This window comes from Aedes aegypti, chromosome 1 (assembly GCF_002204515.2).
Source record: "Aedes aegypti strain LVP_AGWG chromosome 1, AaegL5.0 Primary Assembly, whole genome shotgun sequence".
In the NCBI taxonomy this organism is placed as follows: Eukaryota; Metazoa; Arthropoda; class Insecta; order Diptera; family Culicidae; genus Aedes; species Aedes aegypti.
Genome location: NC_035107.1, coordinates 284,935,282 through 284,959,725, shown reverse-complemented (window position 1 = coordinate 284,959,725; position 24,444 = coordinate 284,935,282). Strand labels below are relative to the sequence as shown.

The 24,444-nt window shown below is 37.2% G+C and overlaps 1 protein-coding gene across 3 annotated transcripts in view; it reads left to right on the top strand.

Annotated features, from left to right (window-relative positions):
• The window catches only part of LOC5575947, a 547,305-nt gene that overhangs the window by 252,355 nt on the left and 270,506 nt on the right, over positions 1–24,444 (top strand). For all 3 annotated transcript variants that reach the window (XM_021838036.1, XM_021838035.1, XM_021838034.1), the window contains exon 6: positions 11,286–11,426. In XM_021838036.1, coding sequence (XP_021693728.1) covers positions 11,286–11,426 — 141 coding nt within the window. The remainder of the gene's footprint in view (positions 1–11,285; positions 11,427–24,444) is intronic.

Genomic DNA, 24,444 nt, shown 5'->3' with positions numbered 1-24,444 from the left:
ATGTACGCATAACGAAATCATCTGGAGGCTTTGTATGTGCGAAATTTCACTTATAAGATGCCGCGAAAAGGCCTTCTACGTACAAAAGTGGAGGCGATATGCGTGCATATATTATGTGATGATTAATAACATACAATGCGACTGTATAAATATTCTCCCGAACTAACCTGTTATCTTATGCGACTAAACTTATGATAACAAATGTTGATTTGACAGCTGCTACGATTCGACTTACTTTGTACGATTGTACGGGACGAAACAAAATGTACAAATGAACTCAGAAAACAAGTGTTTTATGCGAGGAAACTCATCAATTTGACGAGTTTACCCACAGTGTTTTGCGGGTTCGATGTAATTAGTATGAATAAACGAGTTGTAACGTGAACTTTCATGCGATTTCTGGTTGTCTGGGCTGAAACCCGATTGATATGTAGATAGAAGGTTAAAATCTGATATGTGTTGTTGAATCTGTAACTTCAGGATTCTTTCAAAAACTTTTGACAACGCGCTGATAGGTCGTAGATTATCTAGCGTATTAGCTGAAGCCTTTTTACTTATTGGAATAACTTTCGAAGTTTTCCAAGTACTAGGATATATCGATGAAGTAATTATTAAATTAAAAATTGATGTGATTCGGGACACTATATACAAGGAAGGATCAAACGAACGAATTTCAAAGAAATATTATCAAGTCCAACTGCATTCGATTTAATAGATTTGATTGCTAGTACAACATCATGATCATTGACTCAAGAGAACTGGAATCCATTGACATCAGTGGAAGGTAGTGTGACTATACTATTGTCTACTGTGAAATTAGAAGCGAAAAAATGATTGTTTTCTGAGCTAGTATTTTCAAAACAACTATTTTTATAAGATGAACCAATAGTGTTCATTTGCTTCAACTTCCACCATAGTTTCTTCGATGAACTAGATGACTCAATCCTATGAGAAACAAGGTTAGATTTGGCCAATCTTATGAGATCTGTGACCTTGTTCCTTAGCCGCTTGTACAGATTGTGATTCGCTGATGTTCTTTCGGACACCCACGAACGATACGCTATGTCTCGTTCTATCATGGCCTTCTGAATTTCATTATTGAACCACGGATTTCGTTTTTGCTTAAAACATCGAAGTGGTACAAACGTATCATGTAAATCATTCAATATCGCATTAAACATATTCACAGCAACATCAGAATCAGAAATACTGTCAAAAATCGACCAATTTACGGAATTAACAGCATCGGCCAAGGCTTGAACATCGATTTCATTATAGTCCCTATAGATATGCTGGTTGACATTCATTTTCTGAGGAATGTTTAGAGCAGAGAATATTATATCATGATTTGAAAATGCCGGAGCAGACACTTGTTGTGTGTTCAAGATAAACTCCGTACTAGATGATAGTATCAAATCGATTTGAGAGCACCCTCCAGGGTAAAAGTGGGTTGGAATGGAATTGACACAGCTAAAACCAAAAGAATCCACAGAGTTTTTAAAATTTAGAGTTTTCTTACACGATTTGTTCCAATTTGTGTTAAAGTCACCTAAAATAACAGTATTGATATACCGAACAGACAATTCAGAGAGTTTATCAAACAAAACATCTGAGCAATCGGAGTCAGGAGGATTATAGAAAACTACCAACAAAAATTTATCATTATTGTGTTTAACTTCTATGAATAAGTACTCAGTTAAGCAAGAATAATCAAAACCAGGCAATATTTCAGACTGACTGACAAGTTTATAGTTTATGTCGTTCTTTAAATAAACACAAATGCCACCCCCACGACTGTATGTGCGATCAAGTCTAATCAGATTATATCAATCAACAGCAATAAGGTTATCGTTAATGTCACTTGTAAGCCAGCTCTCAGTTACACAGATAATATTTATTTTACTGTTTTCGAAGCACATTTTAAACTCACTATATTTGGACATCTGACGCGCGCAAATGCTTTGAACGTTAACATGGCAAATATTCAGAAAATTTACATCTAGCACACTATTCATTACAACACGAGGAATACAACTATTTGAAAGAGCATGTCTTTGGTTATCAAAGAAATTCATTGTGAGCGAATTTAAGCAAGATTGATCTACCCCAGTCAACGGCAACATATCAAGAGCAAGACAAATTAGCGAGTTTGCAAAATGAAAGCAATCCATTAATGAACTTGTAAAATGATAGGCAGCTAACTATTTGTGAATGTATGTGAAGAAACAGATCGGAACGAACAACAGCAACATCTTGCAACAACAACAGCAGCAGCAGCACCCATCAGCAGCATCCGATAACAGCGTCAATTTGTGATTGGCGATCCTTCAAGCACCCTAGTGGATGATGAGGAAGTAAACTTTTAGGAAGGAAGAATACATGGAAAGAAATCAAGGAATGGAGTCATGAGATGCCATGAAGGAGTATTCAGAATCTTTATGGAAGGGTAAATTAGGTAATTTGAATTTCAGGAGGGGAATATCCAAGGAATAAAAAAGGACTGGAGTCATGGAATTTATGGGGAAGGATAGAGTAACTTCATTGGAAAAGGCTTAAGTCAGCAACTGCTTCAGTGACAGTACGGGAACAGAATCAACACCCGCAGTTGTCCTTATGTGAAGATTCCATCGTTGGTGTACACGCTGTAGAGTTTTCCGTCGCGTTTCATCTTTAATGCGGCAACTTTGATTGACCGGCCCAGTTTCGTAAGGTTTTCATCCAGATAAATTCTTTCTTCATTCTGGAAGCCCAGGTGATGCAACGAAAGGTCTAGTGTTGAAAGATACCGTCGGAAAAAAAAAATCGCGACGCTGGTTCTTGAAAGCGAAACGTATCATGATTGGCGCTTTACTATCTGCCTTGATGGTAGTTTTGGATAGGCGTTTGACGTGTATTAACGGCAGGTTCTTCTCAGAGAAGCCGAGCTGAGCACAAATTAACCGCAGGTGCCCCCGGAGATCTTCGGCCGGATAGTAGGGAATCCCAAACAGCAACAAGTCGTTACTTCTCTCGTTGGCAATAACACGATCGTGGATACTGCAAACATCAGCTTCGATCTTGTCGACGCAGTCCGCCAGTTCGTTGATTTTTCATCTACTTTGGTCTTGAAAACGTTGCATAGCCATACTCATACTGTGTTTTATTTATTGAAAGATTTAAGCATGTTAAAAAATAAATTTTAGGCGATTTATTGATCTAGCTGATATGGGGTAACATTGATCACCTATGTAAACAACGTTCGGTAATATTGAAAATGTCGTTACTTGCTTAAAGGCTCCCCCAAATCTACGCGACTTTTTACGGCGACAGCGACAAATAACACTGCGGAACACGTTTTTGTCTCCAGCACCAAAATACCGCTATTCACTTAATTAATGGTTGCTGAATCCATTGCCGTTTTCAGAAATATCATAGCACGTCTAGTTTTTGAGATATTGACTGTTGAAAATGCAAAAAATGACTATTTCAGCCAACTTGCATGCAAGTTTGCCAACTTGTAAGGTAATATATTGGCTTAATTTGCCACAGAATTCAAACTTTATGTGTATAACAATACTTATCATCAAAGTTTGTATTACTTTCGATACGGAAAAGTTATTTTTTGATGGTTTAGAGAATTGTTGTATTTTGCCATATAGAAGAAACGAAAAATTTTATATGGAGACTGCAAGCATGTTGAAAAAATCGGTTTAATCGAAATTTAATCGCGCAATTTCAATCGAATTATGTCTGAAATGAAAGTTCAAGTTCTATTTTGCATGTTTGGTGGATTAGATTACAAAAAAGTATGATAAATTGTACTTTGAATTTCATGTAAACATTAATAAAACCAGTGTTTTATACAACTTTGGCGACCTGTAGCTAAAAATTGTGACGTGCTGGAATATTTCTGAGAATGGCACCAGATTCAGCAACCCCAAATCTACTAGAGACACATCATTTGATCCTTGAGACACGCAAAAATGTCATTTTTGTTACGCTGTGTAATCGTCGCAATTTCGTTGTTGCGTCGCTTCAAGCACTCTTCGATGGAACCATCTTGATTGACACGACGCGAATCGCAGCAAAATCGCGTCGCTGTGGCTAAGACGCGCTCATCAAACAGTGCATGCAGCGAAACATCAGCGAAATCGCTGCGATTTTTTGTCGCTGTCGCCGTAAAAAGTCGCTTAGATCTGGGGGAGCCTTAAATCATGGCCTCTAAAGCCGAAGATGGAGGCCAAACGCTTACAAGTCATTTACTTTTTGAGATATTTTAAAATTAAAAATACCTCGAATCACGGAATACGCCTAAAGGTTGGCGATTTTCTAAGGGAATTCTACATTCTTAACAGTAATTCGGTAATGTTGTCTAATTGAGCATACTCATAAAAGTTTTGACAACGGAATCGTTTTCGGCGATGCCATTTTTAGTATGAACCACATATTCCTTGCTTATATAGTTTGCAGAACTTAAGTGAGACATGAATCTTCGGTAGTGTCATCCTCAACAGTTAAAATCATTATTTCGAAAAGTTAAAAAATTTACGGATAAGGTAAACGCAACTTTCGTAAATATATTACCTTTAATTAGCTCATGAATATAAGAAAGAGAAGCACCATTTATGATATGAAAATGTTTCATCAATAAATGATAATACGAACTTTTGATGAGATGAGTCATTCCGATCAATGATACCCCGGATTACGGTACTGGTTTTGTAGATCATACCCTGGAGCATAGTCTGCATTCCGGTTAGAAGATTCGAAAGAGTTGCAACACTGTGCTTATGCGAATTGATATGTGCATCAGTCCCCATCGGAGTTACGCGTGTTTGTAAACAACTAGTGCGAATGTAATGATAACACTCCTTGAGTGCCTGAGTGTCGATGGTTGACAGCTATCTGCTACAATAAGCTGCTATTGTGCGTATCAAACATGAAAGACAGTCAGCAGCAGTGAGGCCCCAGAAATTTCACTAACAATTTCGCTCAACAATTCTTACTCCACCTCTCCAGAAGAAATCAAGTCTTGACGAAGGGTTAACCATCCATTTTAGAAATTTACCGTAAATAATCTTCACTTAATCACAGAGACTGCACGATCACTCACGATATCCGAAAATTTCCAGGGTCGGATTTACTCATGTTCATTGGTATTATGGAATTTTTCTTATCAATTTGAATCACAGGTACACGCGCTTGTTGTTCACAGGCGGCGCATTGTAATAAGCTTTTCCAAACTTGTACTACGCGATTACACGGTTAAAAAAGTGTTTCAAAATGCTTAGAATAAACAATAAAGGCATTACAACTTGCAAACAATCTTATATGGGAATGGTACGGAATGATCGTTTCAATTACGAATGTCGGCGCAATTCTTTAACCTTCTACCAAAATCTTTTCATCGCGAGCCAAAAATGCAAAACTAGTTTTAAGTAAGAGTTGTATTTTTCTCCATGAATTGTAACACCCACCAAAGGTAACTCCAAGATCTATTCCTTTTTCACTAATCAACACCCTTCTTGTGGAGATTGTGGAGATGCAGAGGTATTCTCGGTCTCTAGAAGCAACAATCACACACTAACATTCTTTAACCGTCCCAACTGATTGTAAACTGATTTGTCCGGCGCCGGTATTGTTAAATAATATGAGATCTGCTAAACTGTGCACTTCAAGAATAAGCAGAAAATCATTTGGATCAGTACCGGAGTAGCAACCATTGATATGTACAGTCACCCCACAGTTATGGATCAGGTACGGGTCATTTTTCAGAACAAAGCATGATTAATAACCATGGTGACTTTGTACAAAACGTAATTACCTCCCAGGTCGTTGAGAATATAGTTGTTTTCGAGAATACTCCTCAAAATTCGCGGATTTTTTTTACGAAAAAGTGAAAAAATACAAATGGAAATAGAAATTTCAAACGTTGTCCATCCCACAGATGTGGATCAGTGGGAGAAGAGGATGCTTGTTATGGATCAAATCGACGCATATTATGATTCAGAGCACTATAACAGTAATTTTTCTGTGTGATAATTAAATGGTATGTTAGTGAAAGCATACGTTTTGGCGTTTATTTCGGAACCGTTTTATCTTTGATCCATAACTGTGGAATGGCTTCCAATGCCCCACAGTTATGAATCAACGCTTCTAGGTATATTTTCCATTTAAGGTGACACATCTCGGAAACTTTGTTTGTGCCCCTACTCACGATTTCAAAGGCACTAATCTGCTGAAATAATGAGAGTACAAAGTCGATCTTCTTATTTTTAGTTTTCTGCTAGTGCACAAAGCTCGAATAGAAATGGCAGTGTAGTTTGATGCTTCTTTCAACGAGATTTGTGCCTTCAAAGTTTTGGAACATTTTGACATGTTGAGTGCTATCAAGGTGAAAAATTAATTCTACTACTTAAAACCAAGATGGCGTCAAAATCCAAGATGGCCGCCAGATTTTATCACTCAAAAATATACTCTTATTCTTCACTCGAATCGAATAAAACACCAACGATTGAAAACTTTTTTCTTCGTTGTACAAAAAAAAAGTTTGCATTGATTGCACTCGCCATATACGCCAAAATCGTAAACATGATTTAGAAAATCGTTCATTTCATAGGAAAAATACCATTGCTCACTTAGTTTTTGTAGCCTATCTTACGCAATTTTTGAATTCAAAACGAGCGGTGCGCTAATGGTGAAAAATCGTTTTTTCTAACAAAATTCAAGACGACCGCCAAATTTTTTTTAATTTCAAATGAAAGCTATGTATTTTCTCTATAGTGCCACTAGGTTTGCTATGTGTTCCAAGGGAAATATGAGACATATCACGTGAAGAAATACCCAAGATTTATCACAAAATGGGCTTTTTCGCAAACTGTTTAGCTAGCTGGCGTACGAGGGATCAACCTATTTCAGAAAACCGAAAGGACCACCCTTAAGTTTTATCGAAAACTAGCGATCAATGACATAAAATTGGAATTCTAGCTATGGGTGCCGATGGCGGCCTGGTTTCAGCGAGAATTGCTCATTGCACTATGGTCCAGAAAACAGTTTTACGCGGAAAGATGCATTTTGAGCTTTGGAATGAAACATTAGACGAAAACGGTCTTCTACAAAGTTGTTTGTATTAGTTAAGCCCTTTGTTTGGTGTTATTGAAAATAAGGGTGGATCACATTTTCATAGAAATTATGTAACTAACTTTCTTATTTGTAAAAATTATATTATACATGCTTCATTAAAGTTGTAGACAATTCAATTTCAAGAAATTTCGTCAAAAAAAGGTTTTTTTGTGTCTTTTAAATTGACCGATTTTCCTACGGTGACATAGGGTGCTCCGAACAAAACTGGTTTTCTGGCTCTAGCGTTTTCAATTCAAATATCTCATCAAAGTAGTCTATGAAACACTTTTAGAGCTTTGAAAAATTGAAATAATTTGATGAATGAAGAAACTCGCTTTCGCCTTCCGTTTGGGAATTATTGTATTTTTTCTCACAAAAAAATGATTTTTATCAAAAAAAAAATAAAACATTTTTGAACTTAAATAGATATTAACAATCTTTTTGCATGTAAATTTGCGTTCTCCTAAGTTCTAAAAGTCGTGAATGGACGACTCTGACGAGAAGTTAATATTAAAAAAAACGAGTTGAAAAACTTATTTTTGTTGGACCCTGATGATTCGGGAAATTTCTCTAGTAGTCTATGTATGTAAGTAGTCTATGAACAACTTTTAGAACTTGACAAAACGCAAATTTTCTTGCGATGTTCATGATGATATCTAGGGTAGATGTACCAATAGTGGAGGAACTAAGCACTATTGAACTTCATTTAACCGCCTAAATTCAAGAAGCGTAATTAATGTACATGTTAGTGTTGTTACGGGAAGTAACGGTCATTGGCTTAATGAGAAAAAATATTTCATCGCAGTAATCCACGGCATGTCAGTGAAAAATAATACCTCCACTTTTGGTTCACTGTTCCTTTAGTTGCGGTATATTTTTAATTTGTGTTCCTTTAGTTGCGGTATCCGTTGTTTTCTAATGGGATCCTCCACTATAGGAACACTTTACCGCAACTATTGATACAAGCAATAACAATTTTAGCAATTTTAGTGATATTTCATCAGTTTTAAAGCAATTTGAACGCTACTTTCAACTATTTCGTGTATCAACAAGCCAATACGTCGATTGGCAGTGTCGGTTCTGTGGCTAATTTAATGAAATCAGTGAAGCGGCACTACCGCAACTATAGGAACACCCACAACTAAGGGAACACTTACCCTATTTAAGTTCAAAAGTTATTGAAGTTTTTCTGCTAAAAAAATCTTTGTTTTTCAGGGCATTTCATTAGAGTTACAAAATTAACACATTTGTAATTATTTTGATATGATATACAATTTTATTATGTTTTTTGAATGCCGTCAAAAGATGTTTTTCGTGTTTGCCCCAATCAGAGATATTCACAATCAAAGTAGGCATGTTTTTGTGAGAAAAACAACAATAACTTCCAAACGGAAGAAGATAGCGAGTTTACGCATTTTTCAAAGCTCTAAAAGTGTTTCATAGACTACTTTGGTGAGATATTTGAATTGAAAACGCTAGAGCCAGACAACCAGTTTTGTTCGGACCTGGGAGGGAGGCACCGATACTACACACGAAATATAGAACAACGTTTGTTTGAACTGCAAGATAACTCCAGCTTGCCAACAACAATCAAGGCAGGCTTGGCGAAAACCGCTGGTTTCCTTTTGTTGTGTACTTTCGATCTTTCCTGACAAACATGGAAAAAGAGCCACAGTTTTCTATGCAATAAATAATAATTTTCATTGGAAAAAGTAAAACGATGCGTTTTTCAATGCTTTATATTCAATCAGTTGGAAGATGCTCACGTGACATTACTTACATTTTGTGCATGAATTGATTTTCATTCAATTTTTGTCACTTTTGATGAAATGCGAAAATGTGTTTTAATCAGTTGCGCGCTTTTTCCATGTTAGTCCAATGTTTGAGATCTGGGTTCACAGTGACAGTTCGTGACAGCGGAATCTCGGCTCACTATGACGTACAGAAATTTAGTATTGGTTTCTCCCTCCCAGGTTCGGACCATCCTATGTCAACGTAGGAAAATCGGTCAATTTAGAATATACAAAAAAAACATTTTTTGGCAAAGTTGCTTGAAATTGAATGGTCTACAACTTTAATGAAGCATATATAATATAATTTCTACAAATAAGAAAGTTAGTTACACAATTTCTATGGAAATGTGGTCCACCTTAATTTTTAATAACATCAAACAAAGGCCTTAACTAATACAAACAACTTTGTAGAAGATCGTTTTCTTCTAATGTGTCATTCTAAACCTCAAAATGCATCTTTCCGTGTAGAACTGATTCTTGGACCACTGTGCATTGGCGTAGGAACAAGGGACCAAGGGGACAGGTTCCCCCAGAATCATCCAGGCCCCCCTATAAATTGTGAATTATTATATAGGGAAAGTGTACCAGTTATGGCCATAGTTGTTCCCTATTTGGACAATGCGAAATTTCGAAAACATTTACAGTTTTAATCGTTTTGAAAGCTTTGACATCAAGATATAGCTTAAAATTTACTACTACAACACAAAAAAAACCTTTTAAAATGTGAAGACATTCAAGGAATCCCGTCTGGTGAAATAGGGAACCACTATGTCCACAACTGGTACACCTACCCTGTATAAAAACTTTAAAAAATAATAATCTACATGATTCTAACTTGAAAAAAAAATCTTCTGAATGAATTTCCAAATATTCTTCAGTAGTTACGTTCTTTTATTTTGTACAACAATCGTGGGAAAACCTCGCTTGTCGTTCACAGCATCAATTATTAATGAACAACTGCATGATATTCTAAACTAACAATTCGAATTTATTAGTAATAAATACGTAGAAAACGTTCATGGACAAATGTTTAAAATTAGGAATTCTTCAAGAGATCCTTCTAAGCAGTTTGATACAGATTCTACCATAAATTAAGAATCAGATAAGATCAGAAATCCTAAATAAACTTCAGGAAAAAATATTTTGAATAATAACTACTAATCCCGGGAATGATTTTCCATGGCTAAGGAGTTGTTGGAAAATGCAATGAAAAAGTACGGAAATAATTCACGAATAACAAAAAGAAATTCCTTGAGAGATCTTTGGATGAATTCCTGAAGGATTTTTACTGAATTAGACAAAGAATGAATATTTTCCGTAGTGAAAATTGAAATTTACATTGATGTGCAAACATATGAGACAAAATCACAAACAAATCAAGTCAATACCAATCTATGCAAACTACGAAATTTGAGACCGTAAACCAAGAATTTGCTAGGCATCCCTAGGCCTTCTCCAGAAAAAAAAATCCTAGCTACGCCAATGGATATAGAACAACGGGATCTACGCAGTATTCTGCATTTCAATGGTCCAGGGTTAATATTCTAAATTCGATATAATGTGGGAAATATTTGTGATTGGCGAAAATTTACATAAAACCGCAAAATTTGCCTTACTACGTTTATCGCTTACTGACTCAGACTCAAAATCTGACTTCCTGAGGTAGTGACCTGGGAGGGAGACACCGATACTACACGCGAAATATAGAACAATGTTTGTTTGAACTGCAAGATAACTCCAGCTTGCTAACAACAATCAAGGCAGGCTTGGGGAAAATCGCTAGTTTTCTTTTGTTGTGTACTTTCATTTTTTCCCGACAAACATGGAAAAAGGGCCACAGTTTTCTATGCACTAAATATTCATTTTTATTGGAAAAAGTATAACGATGCGTTTTTCAGTGCTTTATATTCACTCCGATTGAAAGGTGCTCACGAGACATTACTTGCATTGTGTGCATGAATTGATTTTTATTCGATTTTTGTCACTTTTGATGAAATGCGAAAATGTGTTTTAATCAGTTACGCGCTTTTTTCATGTTAGTCCAATGTTTGAGATCTGGGCTCACAGTGACAGTTCGTGACAGCGGAATCCCGGCTCACTATGACGTACAGAAATTTTGTATTGGTTTCTCCCTCCCAGGTAGTGACCGCTCAGTCCGTCATCCCTTCAGGTGAAGCTTTACGACATCCGCAATGGTTTTACTAACCAAAATACAAATACAACCACTACAACCGACAAAATGCTGCATTAGGTTTCACATAATAAAATAGGAAGAGCTGGGCAAAACTACCGGAAAGCATGCGGAAGACTTTATATCTCCTGTATTTGCCGTTTGCCTGTCTGTTCAACCCGTTCTCACCGTTTTCCGCTTTTCTTCTTCCTTTTTTACAGAGGCCCAGGTGAACGAGAGCTGCTTCTTCACCGAGCAATGCGAGCAGATGACCGAACAAACGGAATGTCGCGACGGACGCTGCATCTGCCGGTTCGAGATGAATCCCATCTTCAAGCCGGACGGAACGGTTGAGTGTCGAGGTGAGTAGTTTTCCCAACTCGCACCCAGCAAAAAGCACCTATCGAGAGACGTAACTCGATTTCCCACACTCGAACCCGATTGATCTCTTTCAATTACAAACTTTTCCAATTTCCCGAAATGCGATGTTCGATCGATGTATGGTAGAAGATTACATGAATTGAGCACAAATTCGAAACAAGACCTTAGCAAATATCTGTATCGAAAGCAAAGCCACAAATCTGCAAGAAGGAAAAAAAACGGAAGTACTTAATGGGATCACTCTTCCGTGACGGAATTAATTTCTTCATTGTTCGTGTCGAGACGAACTTTCGTCGCGGTTGATTAGAAGTCGGAGTATACAATAGAAGTATACAATAGAAACTTTTGTTGAGAGCACTGTTGGACAAAAGTTTGTGATTAGTCATTGTCTAGCACAGTAGGCGTAAACCCGCGACACACTATTCAGAATGCCCAACCAACCCTGTAAGTAGAGTACCGTCAAACAGGATAACTTGCAACACTTGGTAATCTATCATTATTTTTCTCTACATACAGTTTAATTTTATTTCGGTAAAATAAATCACAGATTCTGAGCTTTTGATTACGTTTTTTTACTAATAAGATTATTGGAATTCGGACGGACATTAAATCGCGACACTCTAGAGATTAAAGTTTATTAATGTGTATATTCAATGAAAGCACAATCTGAAATGAAAAGAATTCACACGTGAGTGATTCCAAGCAACAGCACCAAAATTTGATAAATTTTTTAATTCATTTTTTTCTATTGAGTTGAAACTTTGCACAGTTTTCCAGTTCCATCTAAATCGTCATTTTCCGATATCAAATCTTCAAGTTGAGTCACGACTAACTTTTCAAAAGGGTGTATGTGAAAATGGTTCAAAAATATTCAAAAAGCTGCACAGCAAAAACGGTTCGTTCGATTGTTAGACAACTAAAGAAACAAAGTTAGACAACTAAATAAAGATTCCAAAAAAAAATACACACAGTAAATTTTTTTTTTTTTTTGCATTAAAAAACATAATTTTTGACACAAAAACTCAAATATCTCAAAACCCTATCGGAATACCAACGTAATTTTTTGAGGGAAAACGGTCCATTATATTAGCTATCTACCATAAAAATTTGGTGATGGTAAACCAAAAAGTTATGACATTTCAAACATGTCACAATTTTCACATTTAGTAGAAAAAAAAATTTTTTCGGTGTAAATTATTACGGGAACCGCAGTTTGTTGCTGATTTTATTGTTAAGGGCCTTGCGTGAATTAAACAAGTCGTTTTCATGTATTCATTAGTATTATGTATATTATATGTATAAATATTATATGTATATGTATATATGTATAAATTAAAATTAATTAACAGATTACAAGAAAATAATTTTTTTTTTACCAGGATATTTTTTTTTAGAGTATGATCGATGAGTTTCTAAATGTTATATATAAACTTTAAAAGTTTTGGATTTGGGTATGCGTTATGAGATCATGAAAACATTTTATTAATACTTATTTATTTATTTATTGTTATTCAATTTTTTACAATATCGAACACTTTTGCATCATTATCAGTACTGTTCGAGTATAGTTTTGCTTTAATTTTATTTTCTGACAATGGAATGAAACAGTGACATTTTTGGGTTCCTTGGATCGTTTTCGCGTTATTATATTGCTCGCTGAGCTCTGATGCCGTTAATTCGTACTCTTCAGTAGTAGTAAAACAAAATGATAATTTTGTTAAATCTTCTTCTTTTCTGCGATTCGCCCAATCAAATAGTTGTTTTGCAGTTTTAATTGGATGCTCACGTTCTTTGGCTAAACTTGCTCTTGTGGCCATGCGCTTTATGGTTCCTCCAATAGCATCACAAGGACCTTTGCCATGTGACGTAGCAAAGAAATGCCATTCTGCATCAATTCCGTACTTTGATTTAAATTGACATAGGCTCGAAAAATTCTTACGGTTTTTGTACTGCGATGCTGCTCCATCAGACATGAAATATATCTTTCTGATTTCTTTATCATTATCAACGCGTAAAAAGTTAATCATTTTGGCAATGAACAAATTTACAGATACTGAGTCGTGTCTTAAATCTTCGGAAATTACAATAAAACTAAAATGTTCAATTTGCGTACTTCCATTGAAATAAATAACGAATGGATGAATTGTAGCTTGTTGTACGTTCCAGTGATGGGACTGCACTTCATCTTGCAATACAAAGCTATAGTTTTCAGAAAAATCACAAATGACTAAAAATTCACCATCTTGTAATGTATTTTTCGTATTTTTTAAAAAGCGGGATTGCTCTGTTTTAAAAAAGTCGTGAGGAATTAAACTTTCTAATTTCAAGCAAAAAAATGACACAAACTCATCTACAGGTTTTACAATAGTTTCTAGGTCACACCTATCCGTGGTCACCCATTGCTCAAATGATAACTGATCAATATAATTTTCTTCAAACTTAGCGAATATAGTAGTTTACGTAACAAGTTGCAGAATGATGATTTTTACAGCACGAGTCGTAAATTTATCCTACGAGGCTTGCCGAGTAGGATAATTACGACGAGTGATGTAAAAATCGAGCTGCAACGAGTTACGTACAACATTTTTTGCAATTTCGTAGAAAACCACTTGAGGGTATCAGAAAAAGTATCGGATTGCATTCACCATCAGTTTACAATTTCTGAAAAATGGTTGTGTAATGATTCATTACGCAAATCAAAACAGTTGCGTAATGAGAAAGCGTTGCGTAATGAATCATTACAGCACTGGTTTCATTTACGTAATGACTATTCCCGCACTGCATACTTCAGTGCAGGAAAGTAGGCCGTTTCATGACAGATTGGCGTGATGAAAATCAGCCTATTACGATGAGAAATTGCAAAAAAGTATTTTCCAATGATGAAGAATCTGGACAATCCGAACAAGATCGTAGATAGCAATTTGATGTTGTATTTTCACACAAAAGACTACCAGTTAACATTTTAATATCCTTTGATAAATTGATTCTTTTCAAACTATGTAAGATTAGGTTAATATTTTCGTGTGTTGTGCACACACAAACATTATGTGTTCCTGAATTGGATAGAAGCTTGCATTGCCTTGGACGAAGGCTTGCAAATGAGGAAAAACCTACCTTAATATTTTCGTTAATTTCCTTGAAGCGTGTATACGCTTCTTTCAAAGTAGTCATCATTAATCGTTTTTGGATTGCTTGACGCTTTCCATCTTTTTTTACAGATACATAATCGTTTTGGCCAGGCATAGCTCTACTTACTTCATCGTCTTCAAAATATTGAATTATTTTTTCTTTTGTCTCATCTGTTAATGAAGTACTCGACCTAGCATATTTGGTTGCAAGACAGTTATTTTTGAATTGTTTTGCCTCTTTTGCTGTATTTCTATTGGTTTTGAACTCATCAATGGCGTCTTGAATAGACCACGAGCTTGGCAGCATCGACAAAATCAATAATTTTTCTTTCCTTGTCGTGGCTAGATTCGAGAACCTTTCCTTCATATTCATAATTACCTCATCGTAGTCTGTATTTTCCACATCCTCAGGTCCTAATTTGAAGAGGTTTCTTCGTACAGCTTCGTTGATTTCACGGTATTTTTTCTCGGGATAATTGACGTAACCCATCTTCGTCCATTTAATCGGAGTCACTTTTATTCCAGCTATCCCTTCGTTGAAGCGTTCGATGTTGACCTTCTGGATGCACTCATCTTCTGATTGATTTGTTGAAACAGATGTCGCTGATGGTACCGTGGCAAGACTATCTGCACTTGGTACTTCTGGTAACTCCTCAGTTGTTGTCGGTGCATCTAGTAATTCCTCAGTTGTTGTTGTTTTCGAACTTCCTGCATTTTGATCCACCGATGATGTACAGATTGCCCGTTTGTCAACGTTTAAACGGCAGGACGTACAAATGCGTAAATTTGTATTCAATGTAGACATTGGAGCATAACCAGCCGCTTTCAGTTTATCTATGGTGCTTTCGGTGAGATTTCGTAGCTCTTTCGAACACTTTTTTTTTGCAAACGGCCTGCAACAGTTGAGAAAGCGACTACTCATGTTGCTCGTTAGATTTTAATAAACAAAATCATTTTTAAGTTTTTACTGACTAGTTTGGTGTCGTTTGCTTGACTGAAGAAAAATTTTACTATTAAATCTTTTATAACCATAGTGGTAGTATATTTTTAGCTTTTTCGTGAGTATGTTCATGGTATGTACCTATCATGTTTTTGATGTTGTTGAAGTTACTCGCTTTCTCCCAAATATGATTAACAAAGTCTATTCTCTACCAAGGCGGGTCTATACCCAGGTGTAATCAGATTTTAACTTTGTGGAGAAAACCAGCGCCGAGAAAACCGACCTGCTCTACGTACACTAGATCACCTGGGTATAGACCCGCCTTGTTCTCTACGAGGTAAACTTTTTGCAGGTAAACTAGTCGTATACCTGTATAGAAAACTTTTTTTGTAGCTTTTGTCTTCAATATTAGATTTCTTATAGGTTTCTTTCATCAAAAAGTTTCAACACTATTGAGAGAATTTTTCTTCAGTTACGTACAATAAAAAATATGACACTTTCAAGACTTTAGATCACAACACTGGATCGCGTCTAACTTTCTAATAGATGCTATAATAGTTATGATTAATTAAATAAAATATCATGAAAACAACTTGTTAACCTCATGTGGTACCCTTAACAAAAAATTCAGCAACAAACTGCGGTCCTAAAAAAAATTAACAATGAAAAAAAAAAATTTTTCACTAAGTGTCAAATTTGTGAAATATTTGAAATGTCATAACTTTTTTGTTTATTGGCTTACCATCACCAAATTTTTATGGTAGATAGCTAATATAATGGACCGTTTTCCCTCAAAAAATTACGTTGGTATTCCGATAGGGTTTTGAGATATTTGAGTTTTTGTGACAAAAATGATGTTTTTTAATGCAAAAAAATATTTTTTTTACTGTGTGTATTTTTTTTTTGGAATCTTTATTTAGTTGTCTAACTTTGTTTCTTTAGTTGTCTAACAATCGAACGAACCGTTTTTGCTGTGCAGCTTTTTGAATATTTTTGAACCATTTTCACATACACCCTTTTGAAAAGTTAGTCGTGACTCAACTTGAAGATTTGATATCGGAAAATGACGATTTAGATGGAACTGAAAAACTGTGCAAAAATTCAGATATTTTTGAAATGGTCGATCAGAATCGACTTGCATGCCTCCGTGGAATCCCTCACGTACAGCAAGAGACTAGTTACCTGAAGACGCCAAAACAAAAACGTCACAACGGAATAGGTTACTAAAACTTTGTATAAAGTCTTATTTTTGCTTAAAACCACGCTAGAGCGTGTTCTTGCTACAACTTTCCCGCTCAAAAAACGACTATATCACATTTAAACTTTATTTTAAAAATTGGTCGAAATTTGAACCATGACACTTTGACTAAGCGAAGCCGACAAAAACGCCACAGAAGTTCTTCCATATTTTGAGTTCAATCCAAGGGGTGTTATAAAATTACAAAAATCGGGAGAAATGATTTTCAGAGTTAATCAATTGAAAAGCATTTAAAAATTAAGTAAATATGTGTTTTTGGCCTCAACTGAAGCGGTTGGTACTAAAATTGGGACAGGGCTTTAGGACCCTATTCACTAGTACGGGTGTACGATAACCCGTTACTGAAATCGTGTCTCGTCACCCCTGCTCAATTTCTGGAACACCTGATACCAATCTCGTCCAAAAGTCGTTTGAAGGACACCGCTGGTAGCCCTTTCGTCATCACATCCGCCAACTGTCGTTCCTACTTGATCACTATATCATACGCCGTTCCATATGCCGACTATCCCTTGGCTCTTCTACCACTCGCATACTGGGTTGATTATCCTCGTAATACGCCACGGATCCCTTGATAATAACGCCTAGATCCTCAAGCAACCTCCACATCCAAATGCCTTCTTTAGTGACCGTGCACAGCGCCACAAACTCGGCCTCTGTTGACGACAATGCCACTGTTTACTGCTTTCGCGTAAACCAAGCCACTGTTTCTCCAAATACCGTTTTGATTCATATTACGGACACTTAAGGCCTCAGTGAAGTGTTACCCTTCGAAAAGCATAGAAAATAAATCAGTTTGTATGATTCCTCCGCGTCATCGAGCCTTAAAACCCCTTAGCTTTCGAATGGTGGGTGAAGATTTTGATTCCGCAACATAAATAATTTTAAATAAATGAAAATGTGTAGACTTCCCATGATTCTTATTCCGGACGCTTCCTTACTTTTGCCTTGATTTCCGGACACTTTGATTCCAATTCCGGACAGCTCATGAAAATCATCAATAGAGAATTCAAATGATCGATTGAAATCGCTAAACCACTAAACAGACGTCTAAGGTAGTTGGGCATTCTAGATTTTCATAGATATTTATGAAAAATGTTTATTAAAATAAGCTTCGAAAGTGCGAACTTTTGAACGGCAAAAATTGAAACATTTCGTGTGAAATGTTTCCCATACAAAGAAGAGTGTCCGGAATTAAAAGCTGTCCGTAATATGAATCAAAACGGTACTCGCAGAATGTAGCCGCTCATCAATCGCCTGTCATTGATGTCGTTTCCCCAATCTGCGTCAGAAAATACCACCAATGCTGCTTCACATTATCCTCCTTGAAACATCATACCGACATCGAGAGTGCACTTTTTGGCATCCTGGTTTGAATTAATAGATAGTTGGGGGAGTTTAGTTCAGTGTGTGAACGACGGTGTGGAGTGAGGCAAATAAAATGGACATTATTCGAATGTTTCAAGTTAATTCCTGGTTCTGTTATTAGTGAAAATACCGATTATCACATTGGCGATCCTAGCCATGATGATCAAGTGTTCTGGTAGTGAATAAATAGGTGGTATTTCGTTTGCAGAGTGAAAAAGGTAATTCGAAAGTTTTGATTAGGAGCAAAAGCAAAACAAAGCGTTGAGCCGGTGTAAGACCATGGTCAACAATTAAGTTTTTTTAGTCGGTGTAAGCGCGAGCCCAAAAAAAAACAAAATCCAAAGGAAAACGTTGAGCCGGTGAAAGACCATGGCCGGACAACCAGAAGATTTTTGCATCCGCAAAAGATCGTTGCCAAACGAATAGATAGAATGTTGAGTCGAAACAAGACCATGGCAAACGATTTTTGAATTTCTGTGGCTAGAAACTAGTGACTGATACTGGAAAATGTTGAGTCGGTGTAAGACCATGACCAACACTTTTCACAATTTATTCATTCAGGAAGCGCAAAATAAGGAGTTGAGTCGGTGCAAGACCATGGCCAACGTTTTAATGCAATGATGCTTAAGATAAGGTACGGTATACATAAAATACAAACTACTGCACAGTGAGAAAATCGGGCTCCAAAACGCGACTAAATGCAATATCTCAGCTGGGTAACGGTTCCAGGAAATGATTTTGGCCTTTCTAGATCGGAAAAAGGCTGCTGAATCGATTGGTGGCGGTCCCATTGACCGGAGACTTCGCCCTGGCCACCTAGAGCCCCGGAACCATCCTGAGTTCCTTACAGCAAGTAGAATTAATGGAACTGAAATAAACTGTCATGATTACGTTTTGCTGCGAAGCCGCACACGAAAATATTCTTACATGGGGGATTTAGTGAAATGAATGATTGACCGTTATGGCCATTTTATGGTTCCGGAGCAAACCCGGAACATCCGTAAAATTGGCAATATTAAAAAAATATATTCTGATAGTTCCTTTGTCTCTTGTTTGTTAGAAATAAGTATTCTTACAATTCGTATTAAGTAATCTGAATGTTTGCCCATGACGGCCATTTTATGGTTCCGGAACTAACCCGGAACATCTGTAAAATTTTCCATATTGAAAAAAAAGATTATTCATATGTTCCTTGTTGATTAAAATTAAGTATTCTAACATATTGGATTTAGTGATATGAATGTTTTATCACTTTGACCATCTTATGGTTCCGTAATTAACCCGGAACATCCGTAAAATTGAAACAAAAAATCTGATAGTTCAGGAAGAATGCTAAGTGAAATCTTTGAAAGAACTCCTGGAAGTATTCCTGGAATAATTCCTGAAGAAACTTCAGGAGAATCCCTGAAGGAACTCCTAGAAAAAATCAATAACTAATTACTGGGGCGTCCGATTTAAAAACGGTCTTCGGCAAAGTTGTAACTAATAAATGTATCTCACAGTATCAACGTAGCTCTAATCCCCAAGAGCACATGGTCAAACACTATGACCGATTGAATGAATTGGTTGCTTTCCCCATAGTAATTTCCATATAAACTTCAAAGGGCTTGTGCAGTCTCAGTTTTCATCCAAATGAGCTCAAATTTTGGGAGGACACTCAGAATTTGATCTAGAATCGAATGAGCGGTGTGGAGCAAAAACGATTTTTTGAACCACTCTAATACCCATTGTTACTTTGATCAGTCTAGTCAGTTTCCCGGGGAAACCATTTTCCACAGTTCTTCGCGGTCGATGGTAGGGGAAAAGCACTAATTTTCGGCCTACAAAAATTCTGTGCTAACTTGCGGAGTTTCATACAAAGTAGGCTAGAATCATATGAATGGGTCGAAATGTAGTGCCGGGATGAAAATTGGTGCTTTTCCCCTATCAAAGGACGCTTTGAAATCAATGAATGGGTGGTGCGTAAGAACTTGATATTCATGACACTTTTGGAGAATCTGCCGCATCATAACGACTTGGTCTGTTGTCGATCGCCTGTCCACGAAACCGGCTCGATAACTTCCCACAAATCTACTTGCTAGCGGTGACAGACGGCGGAAGATGTCTGGAAAAACACTTTAAAGGCTGTGTTAAGAATGGTGATCGCTTCACACATTCTAACTTGTCACCATTTTTTGTATATTGGATATATAACTCCCTCCTTCCATTCCTCCGGTAGCTGTTCTGTATCCCAGATCCTGGCCAATCGGTGCAGACAAGTAGCCAAGCTGTCCGGGCCCATTTTAAAAATTTCCACTCCAATACCATCTTCCCCAGCTGCTTTGTTGCTCTTGAGCTGTTTGATAACATCTTTAATTTCACTTATTGTGGGAGTTGACACGTCTCTCTCATCCGCCGCACCATGGTCTTCCTGACTCATTTAGGTGTTCGTCGTAGTGCTGCTTCCACCTTTTAATCACTTCATGTTTGTCCGTCACGATACTCTCATCTTTATCCCGCCACAAATTGGCTCGCGGCACAAGGCCTTTGCGTTTCTTGAGAACGATAGAGCTACTTCATCTCGTCGCAGTTCAGCTCTTCCAGGCAGCGCTTTTTATCCCAGAACAGATGGGTTTCCGTTTGCTTCTGTTTGTATCGTTCCACATTTTGACGGGTACCTTGCTGCAGCATCATCGCCCGCGCTGCATTCTTCTCGTCCAAAACCGTCTGGCATTCCTCGTCGAACCAACCGCATCGTCGATTTCCTTCCAAGAACCCAATGGCACCTTCTGCTGCGTTGTTAACCCGTATAGGCCTGATTGAAAACAAAAATACTAAAACCCTCACCACTCAGCGAATATTTAACCGATTCAATTTTTTTTTTGTCAGTATACTGGCCCACATATCTAGTTTCTAGAAGTAGCCGAAGGAACTCGGGAATACTCCTGTAGCAGGAGTTATTGCGGTGCACAGTGAGAAAATCGGGCTCCAAAACGCGACTAAATGCAATATCTCAGCTGGGTAACGGTTCCAGGAAATGATTTTGGCCTTTCTAGATCGGAAAAAGGCTGCTGAATCGATTGGTGGCGGTCCCATTGACCGGAGACTTCGCCCTGGCCACCTAGAGCCCCGGAACCATCCTGAGTTCCTTACAGCAAGTAGAATTAATGGAACTGAAATAAACTGTCATGATTACGTTTTGCTGCGAAGCCGCACACGAAAATATTCTTACATGGGGGATTTAGTGAAATGAATGATTGACCGTTATGGCCATTTTATGGTTCCGGAGCAAACCCGGAACATCCGTAAAATTGGCAATATTAAAAAAATATATTCTGATAGTTCCTTTGTCTCTTGTTTGTTAGAAATAAGTATTCTTACAATTCGTATTTAATAATCAGAATATTTGCCCATTACGGCCGTTTTATGGTTCCGGAACTAATCCGGAACACCCAAAAAAATGGAAATACTGAAAAAAAAAAAAAAATTCTGATTGTTCCTTGTCTCTTGTTTGTTAAAAAGAAGTACTCTTACAATTCGTATTTAGTAATCTGAATGTTTGACCATGACGGCCATTTTATGGTTCCGGAACTAACCCGGAACATCTGTAAAATTTTCCATATTGAAAAGAAAAAGATTATTCATATGTTCCTTGTTGATTAAAATTAAGTATTCTAACATATTGGATTTAGTGATATGAATGTTTGATCACTTTGACCATCTTATGGTTCCGTAATTAACCCGGAACGTTCGTAAAATTGAAAAAAAAAAATCTGATAGTTCAGGAAGAATGCTAAGTGAAATCTTTGAAAGAACTCCTGGAAGTATTCTTGGAATAATTCCTGAAGAAACTTCAGGAGAATCCCTGAACGAACTCCTAGAAAAGAACTGGAGAAATCCATAAAGTAAAATCTCTGGAGGAACTTGAGGAAATCCTCTAAGGGATGCAAGGAAGGATTCCTGGAAGGATTCCTAAGGGATCTCTAGCGGAACTCCTTTAAGAATCTCTCGTGAAACGCTTGGAGGAATCGCTGGAGAAGCTCCTGGAGGAATTTCTTAAGGGACTCCTGGAGTAACTCCCGAAGTAAATCCTGAAGGAAAATAACTCTGAAGGAATTCCCGAAGGAACTCCTGGAGGAATATTTGGAATAATATTCAAAAGAATACTTGGAGGAACTCCTGGAAGAATTTCCGAAGAACCTCCTGGAGGAATTCCTGAACGAACTCCAGGAGGAATTCCTGAAGGAAATCCTAGAGAAATTCTTGAAAGAATTTCTGGAGGTATTACTGAAGGGATTCCTGGACAAAATCATGGAGATACTTCTGGAGGAAACTCCAGAAGGAACTCTAGAAAAAAAAACCTGAAGGATCTTCTGAGGGAATTTCTTGAGGAACTGTTTGAATTCCTGAAAGAACTCTTGGAATAATTCCTGAAGGGACTCCTGAAACCCTGTAGAAATCTTGTGGAGGAATTTCTGAATGCACTCTTAAAGAAATTCCTGAAGGATTATCCTGAAGGAGCTCCTGAAGTAATTCCTGAAGAAACTCCTGGAGGAATTCCATAAGGGTTTCCTAGTGGAACTCTTGTAGGAATTCCTGCAGGAACTTCTAGAACAATTCCTAAAGGAACTCCTGGAAAAATTCCTGAAAGAACCCCTGCAGAAATTCCTGAGAAATACCTGAAGAAACTCCAGTAGAAATTTTTGAAGCTACTACGGGAGGAATTCCTGAAAATAACCCTGAAGGAATTCCCGAAGGAACTCCTGCAGGAATATTTGGAGTAAAATTTGAAGGAATATCTGGAGGGACTCCTTGAGGAATTTCCGAACAACCTCCAGATGAAATTCCTGAAAGAACTCCTGGAAAAAATCCTGAAGAATTCTTGGAGGAATCCTTAGGAAACTTCCGGAGGAATTCCCGAAGGGTTTCCTACAGGAAGTCTTGAAGGAATTCCTGAAGGTACTCCCTGATGGAATACGTGTAGGATGTCCTGAAGTAAATCATCGAAGATTTCCTAAAAGATTTCCTGGAGTAAATCCTGAAGGAACTCCTGGAAAAATTCTTGAAGGAAATCATGGATGAATTCCTGGCGGAATTGTTGAAGGAAACCCTGGAGGATTTCCTGAAAGATCTCCTGGAGGAATTCCCGAAGGAACTTCTGGAAGTATATTTGGAGGAATTCCTGGATGAATACCTGGAGGAACTCCTGGACTAATCTCAGAAGAAACTCTTTTAAGAATTCTTGGAGGAACTCCTGAAGGTATAACTGAAGGAACTCCGTGATGAATTCCTGGAGATACTCCTGGAATGGTTCCTGAAGGTACTCTTGGAGTAATTCCTGAAGGAACTTTTTAAGGAATTCCTGTAGAAACTTCTGAAGGAACTCTTGAGGTATTACAGAAGGAACACCTGGAGAAATTCCTGAAGATTCTCTTGGAGTAATTCTTGAACAAACTCTTGGTAAAATTCTTGAAGGAACTCCTGGGGCAATTCTTGAAGCGAACCCTGGAGGAAATCTTTATAGATCTCCAAAAGTAATTTATGAAGAAATTGTTAGAGGAATTCTTGAAGATATACCTGGAGTATTTTCCCGAAAGAACTCCTCAAAAGACTCCTGGAGGAATTTCTGTATAATTTTCTGGAGGAATTCCTGAAAGCACTTCCTGCAGAATTCTTGTAGAAATCCCTGAAGAATTCCTGGAGATATCCCTAAGATACTCCTGCAGAAATTCTTAAAGGGTTTCCTAGAGAAACTCTTGGAGTAATTCCTGAAGGAACTCCTGAAAGAATTTCTGGGGTAATTCCGGAAGAAAATCCTGGAGTAACTCCTGAAGGAATTCCTGAAGTAAATCCTTGAAGATTTTCTGAAAGATTTCCTGGAGTAATTCCTGAAGGAACTCCTGGAAGAATTATCGAAGGAATTCCTGAAGGAGTTTTTGAAGGAAACTCTGGAGGATTTCCTGAATGATCTGCTAGACGATTTTCTGAAAACGCTCATGGAGGAATTCTTGAAGATACTCCTGGAAGATTTTCTTGAAGGAACTCTTGGAGGAATCTTAAAAAAAACTTCTGTCAGAATTCCTGATTTATATAAATTATCAGTTTTTTTTTTCAATGTGGAAAAATTTTTTTTTTAGGAACATGATTCCTAAAAAATGATCCAAAATGTTTTGTCTCTTGTTTGTTAGAAGGAAGTACTCTTACAATTCGTATTTTGTAATCTGAATGTTTGACCATTATGGTCATTTCATGGTTCTGGAACTAACCCGAAACATCCGTAAAATTGGAAATATTGAAGAAAAAAAAATTCTGATAGTTCCTTTGTGTCT